This window comes from Ochotona curzoniae, unplaced genomic scaffold (assembly GCF_017591425.1).
Source record: "Ochotona curzoniae isolate NIBS_2020 unplaced genomic scaffold, NIBS_Ocur_1.0 contig_832, whole genome shotgun sequence".
Classification (NCBI taxonomy): domain Eukaryota; kingdom Metazoa; phylum Chordata; class Mammalia; order Lagomorpha; family Ochotonidae; genus Ochotona; species Ochotona curzoniae.
The window spans coordinates 6,086,636-6,102,456 of NW_024466580.1; the positions used below are offsets into that span (position 1 = coordinate 6,086,636).

The window sequence follows — 15,821 nt, forward strand, 5'->3', positions numbered from 1 at the left end:
GTTTGGCTGTGGGTAGAGACACCTGGCTGGAAGGGAGGGGCTGCTAGGCCCGTTCTCTGTTTTGGGGCCACCTGCCAGATGTGTGCAATCAGGGCAGCATCAGCCCCATTGCAAGGGCGACCAACCATGAGAGTTTCATAGGTTAAAATAAATCTGGTGTCCTGCCCACACCAAGGTATTTGATTTGACTTTTAGAATAGAGCCAAAAGAGATTAGTTTCTCAGAGGAGTAGCTGAACCCCCAAAGGACAGGGGGGTGTGGTCACTTATATTTTGGGGAGCATGTTGGTGACACGTAGCCTGGGAGTCACCCATGCTATATTGGGGGACTTTACATATCTTCATGCTTGTCTTTAGTTGCTTCATGAGGGGATTCAGTCAGCACTGGCTGAACACCTGCCTGAGATGTCCTGCCACACCTTACACAGAAGACACTAGCAAGGGTCACAGTGACATCCTGTGTCTGTGCTCAGGAAGCCAATGCTAGAATCGCTCAGTTGCAGCAAGTTCTGAGTTGGTTTGGGAGCATACTGAGGTGTGTCTTCCTGAGCCACTCTTCTAAGCTTTGAGTCGCAACAGTGGAAAAACCAAAGTGTCTGCTCTCGAACGTGTGCTCTGGTGACGAGAAGTATAGGGCTCTGCGTGTGGCTGTGGGTGGGAGTGTACCATGGTGTGAACCAGAGGACATTGCTTAGCAGTGACGTCTTGCCTCTTGCTGTGCACAGATGACAGATGGTAACTCGTGGTTGAAATGGAAATGAGGAAGGAGGACAAGGAAAAGCCAAAGTTAGCCACAAACACTCCTCGCCAACCGCGAGGAGTCCATCAGCAAGGGCAGGCCACCCCTGAGCCTGGAAATGGAGGAGAATGACAATGACACAGCGAGCAAGAAAGGGTCATCAGTCAAGGGTACCTTGCTGAAGGTTTATCCTGTGCATTGCTGTTCAGTTGTAACCTCAGGGTAAGAGGCCAAAGAGGCAAGAGGTTTTTTTTTTTTTTTAAAAATAACCAGTCCTCATTAAGATAGCTGGTGGGTCTTACTGTTCTTGGACCCAAAAACAGGACCCGTATGGGCAGGAAATTTGCTGGAACTTTATGTAAAAAAACAACAAAAAATACTTTGCTGTTGCCTTATATTTGGGGGTGCCTGTAAGGTCCCCTGGGCCTTTGCTGGCCTGGGGCTCCTCCAGGTGCCCTCCTGTGAAGTCATGTCTTGGGGCTGTCTCGAGCTCACATTCGGGTGGGCGGTGTTGGGGTGAGAACCCACCTGTCAGTCAGAAACCCAGAAGAACCCAGCATGGAAGGAATTCCCTGCAGCGGGTGAGGGAGGGTTGTGGAGGCACAGGCGGTGCGTGTGTGCGCACGCGTGAGCACACCATCTTCCCTCCCGCAGACCTCTTAACAGGGGCCCCTCTGTTGCTGTGCTTGGAGCCTCCACTTGAGAGGCATAGTTTCCCAGTGATGCACTGGATTCCTGATGCGTGACACTGCCGGGCAGCATGGTGAAGGGCGCTCTTGAGTGCTGTGCAGCCCCCAGACAGGCACACCATTGTGAGTCACATTTAACATGTGAGCTCCCCTTTCCCATGACTGACGCTATTCTTAGTAATGGCTTGTGCCCCTGGAGACAGAGGTCAGGCGGGACCACTGTCCATTTGGGTTGCTGGATGGGTCTGGGCCCAGGGGCCAGATGGGAGGTGCAAGGGAGAAGAGAGAAGAGGGGCTTTACAATTGTAGGTTCTGCTGGGGCAAGGCCAAGAGAAAAGGTCTGTAACCCCTTGGATTTGGACAGACATGGGCTAAGAAGTACAGAAAACTATAACCAGCAGCATAATCCTGAGGCATTGTTAGGATGAATCTGGGGCATAAAAACTTCCGATGGGTCTGGCCTTGGATGTGACTGCCAGTTGTGCAGGGCCAGCCTGCATTTCGATCTCAGAGTAGCCTGCAAGGCCCCTGGTTTCCTCTCGGAGACTCACTGTGGAAATAGGCTCTTCTGGGGAGACCATCCACTGGTCCAGCCAAGGAACAGTTCCACCCAGAGTGGATGCTCGTGCCCAGCATTCTTGACTGGAGAACAACCCATGCCTGTCCTCTTTATCATGCTCCCCACAACATGAGGGCACTTGTGGGACCCTCTCTTTGGTCCAGCACTCCGGGCTTTCTGAAGCACAGGGCACCAACTGTGCTGTTAGCTGGGAATGAGCCTACAGGGATGATCTGCAAGAACCTGGGGAGAAAGATAAGAGTTGACATCACATTGTGTTGCCTTTCTTGAGTTAGTTGTTTTTCACTACTGCAGTGAAACACCTGAGGCTGGGTAGTTCATAGAGGAAAGAGGTTTACTTAGCTTGCATGTGGAGCAGGCTTCAGTAGGGCCTGCCTGGCCACGTCACATAGCGAATGGCATGGTGGGAGTCTTTGTGCCAGGGAGGGATCCCGTGTGAGAGGGACAGCCAGAGTTTTCCTTCTACCACTAAGCCAGGGAACCCACTAGGAAAACACCTTATTCCCTTCTAAGGGCAGTGCTGCTGAAGACACCGTTGAGCCCCAGCTTTTGACACTGCCACACTGGGTTACCTTCCAACACAAAGCACTCATAGGGGCACACTCCAGCCATCCCCACAGCACAGCTGAGGCTAGTCAGAAGTGGTGCTTCCCATTGGAGTTTCTGTGCTGTTCTCAGGCATCTGCTTTTCTGTTTTTTTTTTTTCCTCTCCTTCCTTTCATGTGACTAGAAAGAGTTCTATAGTGTGGTACCCAGGACTCAGGATCCCAGTCCCAGAATTGAACATTTTTTTAATGATCCTTTTGAACATATGGAAACTCCCAACGAAGGAATAGATGTCCCAGCCAGGACTAGGACTCACCGTGTCCCATGGTCACGTACACAGACAGCAGAGGTCAGATACACACAGAATAACCTGGAGCAGGGCATCTGAGATCTGTGATTGCTTGACATTTCAGTTTGGGAAATAGCATTGGCAGAACAAACCCACAGTAGCTAATTCAGCTGCATCTTCATCTGCTGTGCATTGGCACCAGTGAGAAGGACTAAATCCTTTCTCTGCTTTGTGGGGTTGAGTCGCCAGGGCAGGAGGCCGGGGTAACTGGCACCTGGGCCTTCCCCTCCGGGCCGTGCAGATGTGATGGCTGCTGCCTGCCTCCGGCTGGGATTTATGGTTGGAGAAGGCTCTGCATATTTCCATATTTCCATCCCTTGCCCTCAGCTTGGCATAATTTGCCTCTTCTCCACCCTGCCCCCACCCTGACCCCCTCACCAGTATATTTTAAGGAAGTGTGAAAGATGTTGTAAGGTTAACAGTGTGAGGGAGCAGAAATGATGTCACATAACTTAGCAGCTTCCACAAAATTACCTGTTCCTTAGGGCCTTATGGAGCTGGGGGCACCACTGTGATGTGGACGTCCCTTGGGAGGTGTCCCAGCCAGGAGGCACTGGGTAGTCAGGAGAGTCCCTGACCACCCAGTGTCCTGTGACCACCCTGAGAGGCAAAGAAGAAGAAGGTTTTAAAGCCTTTGATCCTTGGGGTCACTTTCAGCAGGCTGGCAGCTAAAAAGCCAGGCCTTCTTGTCCATGGTAGTACAATATAGAGATGTGGGTCAGACTGCTTGTGTTCCAAGTTCAGCTTTCAACATCTGATCTAACTAGCCTGGTACACGTGGGAGGCCCACATTTTGTCCATTTTCACTGCTGTGAAGTGATAGAGGCAAATGGAATAACGGTCATCCATAAGTCATTTAGTAGGTAAATAGTTAAAGCATACCTCTGTCAGGAACCTTAAAGCAGCTTTTTAAAGTCCTAGATTTAAAGTCTTAACCCTGAAGAGGCCTTGGTTACATGGCCTTATGATAGTTGGTTTTCTGTTAGTTGTCTGAGGGCTTCTTCCTGAACTTGAGGAAGCCTGGTAATCAGTGGGCTTTTGGCAGCCACATTTCTTTGTTTCTTTCTCTCTCTCTTTCCTTCCTTCCTTCCTTCCTTCCTTCCTTCCTTCCTTCCTTCCTTCCTTCCTTCCTTCCTTCCTTCCTTTTTCCCTTCTTCTCTTCCTTCCTCCTTTCTTCCTTTCCTTCCTTTCTTCCTTTCTTCTTTTCTTTTTCCTCTCTTTCTGTCCCCCTCCTTCCTTCCTGCCGTCCAGATCTATTTATTTTTATTAGAAAGGAAGATTTACAGAGCAGAGAAACAGAGAGAAAGATCTTCTATCTGCTAATTTACTCCCAAAATGGCTGCTGTGGCCAGAGCTGAGCCAATCTGATGCCAGGAGCCAGGAGTTTCTTCAGGTCTCCCCGTGGGTGCAGTGTTCTAAGGACTTGAGCCATTCTCTGCTGCTTTCCCAAGCCAAAGCAGAGAACAGAATTGAAAGTGGAACAGCTGGGATCTAAATTCATGCCCAAATGAGCTGCCGAAGCTTGTATGCAGAGGCGTAGCCAGTTGAGCTGGCTCAGGCAGAGTCATAATTGGTGACTCCAATCAACCCCCAATGCACATGAGTTGTAGACTAGTTTTTAACCAAGGGTAGACCCAAAGAAGTTAAGAAGTTACCAGTGTAGCCCTCTGGGACTGTCTCTTAGAATGTCAAATGATTTTGTAGGCATTTGCTTGGATAGTACAGTCTGTTGTATTCACATATTTGCAGATATGCCCCCAAATTAGATAAAGAATTGCAGATAGGGTTGTCTTTTTAACATAGGAGGTTTTCCTCCAATAAAACAATGTGGCATGCATCCTTGAACAGAGGAGAAATGAACTGCCAGAGTGTACCAGGCCTTCCAAAGCTAAGATCTTGAAAATGTTGATGGTAAACAAAGAGAAAAAATTGTGTGTGTGTGTGTGTGTGTGTGTGTGTGTGTGTTTAGAATATGTTGAAGCCATGCAGGGTATCTGAGGCAGTCTTCATGTGATCTCTGAGACTTTCCTGGGTTTTAGGTTAATTCCTCTGATACCCTCCGTGCTTTCCTGTCTAAGTTTGGGTGCTGTTCTGGATATGGTTGGGTTCGGTGTGGTTGCAGTGGAGATGAGTATTATGATTGAAAGGATGTCCAGTGTCTGGTTGTGAGAAGAGCCCTGACTTTTCCTTGGAGAGGACCCTTATACTCACCACCCTCCCAGTATCTTTCTTCTTCTCCTGGTTGGAGGAAGTGTGAGAGGAGCAGCCAGGACGCTATGTAGTGGAACTCGCTGCCATGAGCACTGAGTGTGATGTGGTGATCCTTGTGGCTTGTGTTTTCAGGCAGTGGACCGATCCAGCTGTGGCAGTTTCTTCTGGAGTTACTCACTGATAAGTCCTGTCAGTCCTTTATCAGCTGGACAGGAGATGGCTGGGAATTCAAGCTTTCTGACCCAGATGAGGTAAGAAAGAAACGACTTGAAAGCCTTGTGTTGAGAAGGTTGAGAGAAAACCCAGGAATGGGGGAAGGATATGGGCAGCAGTCCCATTTGTTGATTGTATAAATTTGAGCAAGTTATGCAGCCCGATCAAGCCTTGCTTTTTCAAATTTGAACACAGGGAAAACACCTGGGCTGCTCCGTAGTATTCCAGTATGATTTAGGAGGCTGATCCTGCAGTGCCCGGAGCGTAGCAGGCCCTTTGTCAGCATAAATGCCTTTTCTGACTTGGTGCTCTTCCTATTCCCGTGACCCCGTGAATGTGCAAAGGGCCCAGGTGCTTCTAGAGTCTCTGAAAGAGGAGTATGGTCTGTTCACTCATTCATTCTTTCAAGCATTTGTTGATACTTCATATGTGCCAGGCCCGATTCTGAACATAAACAACAAATGAGCAAAAGAGACAAGATCTCTTTTCTGGCAGACATGAGAAAATATTTATGCCCTGGTACAGAGAAAGGGCTTCCTGTTGACGAAAGGTAGGTGTGATGGCCGCCCAGCTCTTCCACTGCACACTCTTGTGAGATCTGCTTTCAAGCAAACACATTGTCCTAATCATGTGAGTTAAGGTTTTTAGGGTAGCTTTTCTTTTTTCCAAAACCAAATATTTTAAACTTGTTACCTGCGAGCTCAGGATCACTGTGTTTTCAGCCACCTCAGAGAGTCAATTTGACTTCCATTCCTGCCTAATATTTGAAAACATGGAATTCAGAAGAGATCGCTCAGAGCAGTATATCCCATGTGTGCACGTGAATCTGTACTTGTCTTCTGTGGACACCATGGGTCTCCATGAACAGTTTAGGCATGTCAAACATGTAGATTTGATGGCTCCTATAGATTTCTACCTGCTCATCTTGTTTTCAACATTGCAGGTGGCCAGGAGATGGGGAAAGAGGAAAAACAAGCCGAAGATGAATTATGAGAAACTGAGCCGTGGCCTACGCTACTATTATGACAAAAACATCATCCACAAGACGGCTGGTAAACGCTATGTGTACCGCTTTGTCTGTGACCTGCAGAGCCTGCTGGGGTACACCCCCGAGGAGCTCCATGCCATGCTGGATGTCAAGCCAGATGCCGATGAGTGATGGACATGGAAGGGGCGGGGCCAGCCCCGCTGAGACCTTGCAAAGAACACCCGCGTTGGTTGGACTCTGAATTTTGAATTGTTATTCTATGTTTTATTTTCCAAAACTCATTTTTTTTACATTCAGGGGTGGGAGCTAAGGGAGCTGCAGCTGTAATCAATTGTGTGTGGTTGGAGAAGGAAAGCCAGTACACGTGGGGTGGGTGGGGCAAGAAGTTCTTGGGCAAATTTCAGGAGACAGAGAAGGGTCTTCTTTAAAAGGAGCTGGCTTAAGGGAAGAAGACTGGAGTATCCAGCAAGTTTCTTCAATCATCCATGAAAAAAACTTGTCTTGATTTAGGAACCCATTAGCCAGAGAAATTGTCACATCAGAGTCATAAGATGGATGCAAAGCAGTTCATTCTCTTTTGTGTTTAAATTTGGGGTGGCAAAAAAGGGGGTGGGGTGGCAAAAAAGTTTTTTTATGGGGGATGCACTAAAAATTGAGATCTTTTGACCATTTTCACTCTTCTTTTAAAACAAAGAGGGACTTCCATGGGGGAGGGACCAAAAGTGTTTTTGTGTTAAAATTTATTTTATTAAATTTTGTGCCAGTATTTTTTTTTCCTTAAAAATCGTCTTAAGCTCTAAGGTGGTCTCAGTATTGCAGTACCATGCAAGTTTGTTTTTTTATGATTTGCAGGCTGAGGATTCTGTCACAGTGAAAGAAAACTGTTTATATAGACCCCATTGGAAAAGCAAGGCTCTGCGACTGAGTTCAGGGCTTCCAGATTCATGTGACTTCCATATGAAGGAAACATGAGTGCTGATTTGGGAACAAGGGAACTATGCATGTGAATTTCATCTGCAATTTCAAAAAAATTTATCATCACACCCCTTTACTTCCTTGTCCTTAGTGGGTTCTTGGGGTTTGGACTTAATGTTGGATTCAGAAACATTGAGCCTTGGAACTGAATGTATTTTGTGAGCTCTGGTTTGGGGCCTTGGTCAACTTAGGAACACTGTTGAAGTCATGAGAAGGAAACTCAAGGAGTAAGAGTGACTTGTGTCTTGATTTGTTCTGTACCTGTAACATAGAAGACTTGGAATAAAAGCTGTATGCATGGGCATTACCCCTCAGGTGTCAAGAAATATGTCCTGAATACACAGCATCCCTAAGCCTAACTAACAATTTACAGTCTTACTGTCCCAGCATCCCACGGTGGCTGTCCCTCCCTCCCCTCCAGCTCTATTATTCAGTAGAGCAAATCGTCCAGCTTTCTGATGCACAAGTGCAGGAATAGCTTGAGTTGAAGTGTTTGTACTTTCTTTTAGAAACGTTAGACAAGAAAAGAGCATTCCAATAAAGTGTTAGCTTGGCTGTCTTTGGGAAGAGAAGTGCAGGCTTTTCTTGAAAGCCAGTTGGGAAGAGTGTCGGGAGACTATGTGCAAAGCAGGTTTAGGTTGTCAGGGCCTCCTCATGCTTGGATGTGATATCCTGGTTCAGGGCAAATGAAGGTTAGTTGTGGGAGTGAGGAATGACTTGAAGGCAAAGGAAACAAAGGGAAGAGGTTCAAGTGATCATGAGATTTGAGTGTGCTTGTTGTTTCTTTACAGTTTACATGCAGACATAACTGACCTAGGTGGTCTTCTTTCTAGTGGCTGTAAAAGCATCTAAAAAGGGGGATTTTAGAACAAAAACCAACAGCCAAATGACCAGTGGGAAAAAAAAAGTGCCTAATACAATTAGAATTCCTCCCACGCTAAAGATGCTTAGTTAAATGGAGGGGTTGGGCCTTCAGTTTCCTCTGGAAAGGGGGAGAAACATTGAGGAGAACTTCTCAGGGCTGGCCCCGTCTGGGACTCAGTGGAGCAAAGGAAGTAGCAGTCACTTTCAAGTACATCTTAAGTAAGCTGTTGATTCCCAGATTTTCTTGCAGACCCTGAGTTGCTAGGAATGTTACTGCGTGATTCCCAGTGTCCTCAGACTCACAGATCGTAGCATCCCCATGGGAAAAAGCAAAGGCAGAACTATCTCAGCTGTGTAATCTTAATCTGCCAGATGCAGGTGCCTTAATGAAGCTCTCAAAATACTTCTGGAGCTGCTCAGGGAGTGTTAGGTGGAGCTATTTGGACCAATATTCTTTCCTCTTAGATTATGTGATCTTTTTATTGGGCACTGGCAAAGCGTGTGTGTCGTGTGCGCGTGTATGTGTGTGTGTGTGTGTGTGTGCGCGCGCGTGTGCACAGATGTATAAAACTGCAGCTGAAATAATATCTGGGTTTTTTAGGGAAATCTTTCCACATTTCAGTCATGAGTGAGAGTAGAACAAGGCTGGATAGCTCGTCATTGATCACTGCTTACACAGTCAGGCATAAAGTCGCTTTCTTGAATCAGCAGCCTTTCCGATTACATTTAGCTGAGAACTCCCCTCCCGTGAGTCTGTCCGACTCCTCAGTTGCTGTTGCGGACAAGGTGAAGCAAGTGCCTTGTCGTGCTCTCAGCCCGCCTGTGGGCTGACGTCCCATCTCTCCCTCTCTCGGTGCACTGTTTTCAGGATCTGTAGATAGTGAAGACAGCTTTTGTCCATCTGGCCAACATGCTTGTTGTCCTTTTGTCTAAAGGCCAGAGACCATCCCAGGAAGAGTGGTGGGTGGTTTATACACTGGAAATGTAGCAGAATTGTTGCATTTATGCTTTTTTAAAAACACATGTTAACTTCAGAGGAAGGATGGGCAAATCTGGTCCAGCTGGGTGAAAGCCCTATTTTCCCAAAGATGCCCTAACCTGTGTGGGTTTCGGTGTTAGGGTTCAAGGTCCACTCAGGGGAGGGACTTCCCTGCAGGAAGCCATACGTGACCTTTTGGCAGTGGGGCCTGGACGTAGCATTTGAAGTTCAGATATGCTTTTCCTCACTCTGGAGATGAACACTCTGGGTTTTGGAGCATTAAGCTGCCTAACCTTCATGGTGAACAATACACCCTCTCTTTCTAGTCATGCTGTGCGTGCTATTGTCTCTCTTGGGGTCTATATAAATTTGTTGAACTCTTACCTACATTCCAAAGAAATGTCAAGGAACCATAAATATATGTATACATATACATATATAAAATATATATATTAAAATGAAATTATCTCTATCAGAAATACTGCCTCAGTTATTGAACTTTTTTTTAAGAATACCTTTTTTTTTTAAGCTGAGAAGTATAGGGGTGAAAAGATGTTATATTGTGTTTGACTATTTTCCAACTTGTATTTTCATATAATTTATATTTTTTAAAAGCTGAAAATTTACAAACAAGATGAAAAAAGGAAAAGCAGGTGCTTTTTTTTAAAAAAAAAATCAGAACTGAGGTAACTTGGAGATGTAGCGATATAAGTGTCTGTGGTTTTTTTTAAATGCAAAAAAATTTTTTCTTATGGGGGAATTTTTTTGTCTGTTTATTTTCGTAGCTGATGCTGGCACATCATTTTGCTGGAGAGTTTTTTATATACTGTAGCCTGATTTCATATTGTATTTTAAACTGTGTGAAATTAAAACAAAGAGATTCATTCTTAATGATGTGGCTTTGGCTTGATTCTTTCCTGTGCGATCGTGGGTTAAAAGCAGGACAGATTGGCCATCCGGAGACAGGCTCACGGGGAAGTGCAGTTTCCTTTTTCTCACCTCATCAGCTCAGGACCATTTTAGGTAAAGGCTTCCCAACAGAAAGAAAACTACAGTGGGAATATAAAGGAAGTCCCTGAGTCTCCCACTTATTAAATGCATCGTGTCATGCTACGTGGCATGTCCCAGGCCTTGTCATATCTCGTTTGTTCAGACTAAGAACCACTCGAGGAAGGTTTTAGTGACTCAACAGATACACATTTGATCTCAGTTATGAACAGTCCCTGGCATGAACTTAGGTAGACACTCTGGACAAACGGCAGGATCCACGTTTCTGCATGACAGTTTGGGCTCCACACGGCTGTCTTCTGGGTGCCAGCTCTGGCTGAGGCTGACAGCTGGGAATGATGACATGGGTCGGAGCCCCCAGTGCGTCATGTTGTAAATAAGGTCATATTGGTAAGTGCTTCGCAAGGGAGGGCTCGGGCATGCGTGCTGCATGGTGCTCTTCCTTGTTGAAGCTGCAGAAGCTGGATGTTTTTAATTAACACCAGCGTTTGCAATATGAAGCCCTGCACACAGCTGGAAGGAAGGTTTTCGCTGCATTGTTCACAAAGAGAGCTCTGTTTTTGGAAAATCGGCTTCTCCAGGTTGGAAACTTGAGACTTACTGAGTACACCTGTTAAGCACGGACTGTGTGGCCTGGTGGTGACGGAGCAAGGTGGCCACAAGGACAGCTCGGAACCCCAGGCAGGCCTCTGCTTCTCACTGGGAGGCTCTGGGAAAAATCAGGCCTGAGGTCCTGATTTTTTGTTGTTGTTTTTTGTTTCAGCTATGACCTTAGTCAAGACTACAACTCCTGAGCCAACCTGAGGCCACATCCGAGCTCTCCTTCCCCTGGATAAGCAGTACAGAGAGAACAGATTTCTGCCTTCAGTCAAGGAATTTGGTTTGAGAACTCTCCTTCTGGGCCAAGTTGCTGTTATCACTCCAAGTATCTGATTAAATGCTGGCTAGGGTAAAAGGCACAGAATAAACTTGAATGAAATCTTCGGCCTGTGTTTCTCCAACCAAGAACTGGGGTTAGAAGGTTAATTGCTAGGCAGCCAGCCTTGGAGGGCTATGTGCGTGGTATCACTGGGAACACCTTCTCCAAACTGGGGATCGGAGACAGAAGGAAACAGGAGGATGGGACAGAAGGAAGAAATAAAAATAAAAGAGAGTCATGGTAAAAATCTGCAAGTTGAACAGGCTGTTAGCAAGTGGTGGGAGGAAAAATGTCTCACTGCCGCAGCTTGGGTGCTGAGCAGTGGACCAAAGCCATATAGAACATGGGCAGAGGGCCCAGCGTGGTAGCCTAGTGGCTAATGTCCTCACCTTGCTTGCGCCAGGATCCCATATGGGTGTTGGTTCTAATCATCACTGCTCCACTCCCCTTCCAGCTTGTGGCCTGGGAAAGCAGTGGCAGTTGGCCCAAAGCCTTGGGACCCTGCACCTGGGTGAAAGACTAGAAGAGGCTCCTGGCTCCTGGCTTTGGATCTGCTTGGTCCTGGCTGTTACAGACACTTGGGGAGTGAGTCAGTGGATAGATCTTTCTTTTTGTCTCTCCTCTCTGGGAATCTGACTTTCCGATAAAAGTAAGTAAATCTTAAAAAAAAAAAAAAAGATGGGCAATACTTTCTGGTATAATGGAATCATGTTAGCCTAAAAAAGAAAGATTGTGATTTCTGTTTTGGGTAAAATGGGAGCAGAAATCATAAATCAGAGGTTATACATGAGCAAGTTCTATGCTATGCAGAAGTCCTGTTTGTACTTGCTGGTGCCGGAACCCACCTGCACAACCCATGTGGTAATGGGAGGGTCTTTGAGTTCTGGCATTTTTAAAAATGATTTATTTATTTTTATTGGAAAAGCAGATATACAGGGAGGAAGAGAGACAGAAAGATCTTCCATCTTCTGATTCACTTCCCAAGTGGCCATAACAGTTGGAGCTGAGTCGATCAGGAGCCAGGAGCTTCTTCTGGGTCTCCCACACGGGTACAGGGTCCCAAGGCTTTGGGCCGTCCTCAGCTACTTTCCCAGGATACAAGCAGGGAGCTGGATGGGAAGCGGGGCCACCAGAATTAGAACCAGTGCCCAAATGGGATCCTGGTGAGTGCAAGGCTGGAACTTTAGCCACTAGATTACTGTGCTGGCCCCAAGTTCTAGCATTCTTTTTAGCATGCCCCGTAGGCATGGATGATAGGAGTCCTCACTTTGGTTTTAGTAAGTAGTCCCAAACAAAGCTCCTGCCTGGCCCCATAGAATGTGGTGACTCTGGTGTAGAAATTTTTTGCTATTCTGTTTCTTTGATATGAAGCTCCTTTTGTTCTGGAACCTACAATGGAAGAGAGTGCATGAGGTCATTAGTCTCATCAGCAGACATTAGAGTTTTGTCACGGAGCCACTCTAGCACAGGAGAGGTCCCCTTTTATGATGCTGGCAGATGGCCTTGGTTACTAAGATCCATCTCGCATCACGCATGGGACAAAGACAAGGTCTTTTTTCAGCGTGGAACCCGTTTTTTCACTCGAACAGTTCTGATCAAACAGAAGCCCTTCTCTAGATCAGATATGAGGGCGCTTGACCCATGTGATAGCTGGTTCAAGGATCTGGTCCTTGCTGTCTGATTGGCGTGTTGGATCAGCAGCTGCTGATGGTTCACTCCTCTGAATTGTCAATGACAGAGAATTCACTTACTGACATCTTTTCTAGTGAGGCAGAGATTCAAGGAGTCTAATAAAAGCAGGTGCTAATTGAATGGTGAAGTTTTAAAAGGCCTGAAATGTAAGACATCACCTTGCTTGTTGAAAAATTAGTTTCCAGTTCAGGGATCGCAGAGCTGTAGCCTCTCTGCTCTTTGGTGAGTGGTGTTTGCTGTGCTACTCATGTACCCTTTCTTTTTTTCCATTTTCCTGACCAATGCTTGCATCCCAGGAAAGTACACTGCATTTGCTCGCCTGGTGTATCTCCATGTGTTGATGGTCACACGAGTGATTGCGATGATCCCTTCTGTCCAGAGCGACAGCAGGGAATTGACAACAGCCAGGTCAGGTCGTGTGATGTGTGACACAAGTCCCCAGGTCTGCCTCTAATCTCTCAACGCTGCCATTCAGTTCAACTTTGATGTCAGTTCAGCTCTGGCCACTCCATGTGATAGGATGTAGGGGGCCAAGGGAGTTTTCATCAGCCACTTGTGGGAATTAGCAAGGGTCAAGACATAGCCACTATCCCTGTCATGTCCACTCAATGCTCTCAGCCTGAGGCAGTGGCCCAAGCCAGGAGTGAACCGTTTTGGACCTTGTTTTAACCCAAGTGGTAATGTTTGCTGTTACCCATCTTTGATGCCCACCTGCTAGACAAACCTGGAAAGAGGGACCAGACACTTAGAGGAATGGCAACATTCTTCCCAGGCCTGAAAACACTTTTTCAGGGTGAGTATTGTGGCATAGTGAATTCAAGAAGCCTCCTGGGATGTCTGTATGCATATCAGAGTGCCAACTTGAGTTCCAGCTGCTGCATGCTTCCAACCCAGCTCCCTGCAAATGCATCTCGGAGGCAGAAGATGATGGCCCAAGAACTCGGATACCTGCCACTCAACAGATTCAGGTGGAGCTCCTTCCTGGCTATGAGCTGGCCTATCCATGGTTGCTGAAGGCATTTGAGAATTAAACCAGTGAATGGAAGATTTTGCTGTGTTCCTCCATTTTCCAGACCATTCTTCTGCTTTTCAAATTTACATATATATTTCTTCAAGGGAGTTGTTCTTACAGAGCCCTGTTGAAGGCAAGTTTAAGCTCTAGGAGTTTTTGAATTGGAAATTTCTTCCACACTAATAATCTCAATTAGACCAGTTTGGTTTACTTATTTTAGTTCCATAGGAATAAGAAAATTGGAAACTAAGTGCTACCAATGCGCCTTTATTTTTAAAGTATTTTTAAAATTTAAATTATTTTATTTTAAATTTTAACTAGTTGTTTACAGATTCAATATAATTTGTAGATGCAATTCTAGAAATACAGTATTCACTTCTCTGTCCCTTCATCCCTCTTTCTTTGTTTCTCATTTTCTTCCTCTCCCTTTTTCTTTTCTTTTTTTTTTTTGTTTTTGAGATAACATAGTTTAGATTTACACTACAGTAATAAGGCTTAATATTTCACCAAATAAGATGTTGAGGGGCTGGCAGAGTGTTATAACACAGGAATCCTCCGCCCTGTGGCACCAGCGCCCTGCATGTCCTGGCTGCTCCACTTTTGATCCAGCTCCCTCCCTGCTGTGATCTGGGAAAGCAACAGTGGATCATTCAGCTTCTTGGATTCCTGCATCCATGTGGAGAACACAAAAGAAGTTTCCAGCTCCTGGCTTTGGGGTGATTCAACTCTGGCCACCATAAGGAGTGAACCAGCAGAGGGGATACGTATAAATCCTTAAAAAAAAAAAGTTTAGCAAGTAAAAGAAAGATTCTACTTCAGTGGAATATAGGAAGTAGCTATAAGCAACAAATGAGTAGAAAAATGACTATTTCATCCACAATGTTTTAAAGTAGATTTTAAAGTAATCACATTATCAAAACCATAGGAGTATAACATTCTTAATCACTGGCTTGACAAAGGCATAAAACAAAGTATGACAAGGCTGTGTTTGCAATAATATTGATACATATAGGCATGTTTTTCATTGCTTTTGCTTCTTGGATTTTTTTGTCTTTTTTTTTTAATTTTAGCTCCGACATACAAGGGAGAATATGCACTTTTATCTTTCTGTGTCTGGATTATTTCAATCACGATGATGTTTTCTAATTGCACCCATGTTGATGCTAATGCACCTTTAGTTGGAGATGCTTCTACAAACTGACAAGGGTTAGGGTGATGACAAAGACAAGGACCGGTGTCATCAGGGTCTGAGGAATAATGAGTGTCTTATAATCTGATATCTGTACTTCTTTTATTGCTGAGGGCCCAGAGCTGTGCAACTTTGCTGCTCTAAGAATCCACACGTGCAACATCCTCAAAGTCCCATATCAGACCCCTGGCTAAAAATTCCCAGTTGTCTCCTGTCTCATTATCAAAAGTAGCAACCAAATGTATGAAGCCCAGCCTGCAGACTGCATTAATACTAGGATGTCCTTTCATCCTAGTGCACCTGCAATAACCCCAGTGTCTATTTATCCGGATATAATTGCCTACGGAAGTTCTTTCATTCCCATGCTGCTCCACATGGTCCTGTTAATATCAACGACGCCAAGGCCAGGGCTGTGGCATAGTGAACAAAGCTGCTGCCTGCAGAGCTGTCATCCTATACAGTGCTGGTTAAAGCCCTGACTGTTCCACATCCTATCCAGCTCCTTCCTATGTGCTTAGGAAAGCAGCCGAAGATGGCCCAAGTGCTTGGGCCTCTGCACTCACGTCGGAGATGTGGGAGAAGCTCGTGGCTCCTGGCTTCAGACCAGCCAGGCTTTGGCCCTTGACGCTATTTTGGGAGTGAGCCAGAAGATGGAAGATCTCTCTCTGTGTCTTCCTCATGCTCACTATAAATCTACCTTTCAAGTAAATAAATAGGTATTTTTTTAAATCAATACTCACTCAGTTACATGATGATGAATAGGAGAAGTACACTAGCAGTCTAAAATTCTGTATTTTAGAGTCAAATTAGGATCTTCAAGATGGTTTGGTCCAATCTACTCAATTAGGTATTCATGAGCTCTTAGCCCA

At 45.6% G+C, this 15,821-nt stretch overlaps 1 protein-coding gene across 6 annotated transcripts in view; it reads left to right on the forward strand.

The window, feature by feature from the left end:
* ETS1 (ETS proto-oncogene 1, transcription factor) overlaps positions 1–10,023 on the forward strand; it is a 64,957-nt gene extending 54,934 nt beyond the window's left edge. For all 6 annotated transcript variants that reach the window (XM_040992681.1, XM_040992682.1, XM_040992679.1 and 3 more), the window contains 2 exons: positions 5,246–5,364; positions 6,270–10,023. In XM_040992681.1, the coding sequence (XP_040848615.1) occupies positions 5,246–5,364; positions 6,270–6,485 (335 nt within the window). In that variant the 3' untranslated portion in view covers positions 6,486–10,023. The remainder of the gene's footprint in view (positions 1–5,245; positions 5,365–6,269) is intronic.
* Positions 10,024–15,821: the final 5,798 nt, after the last annotated feature.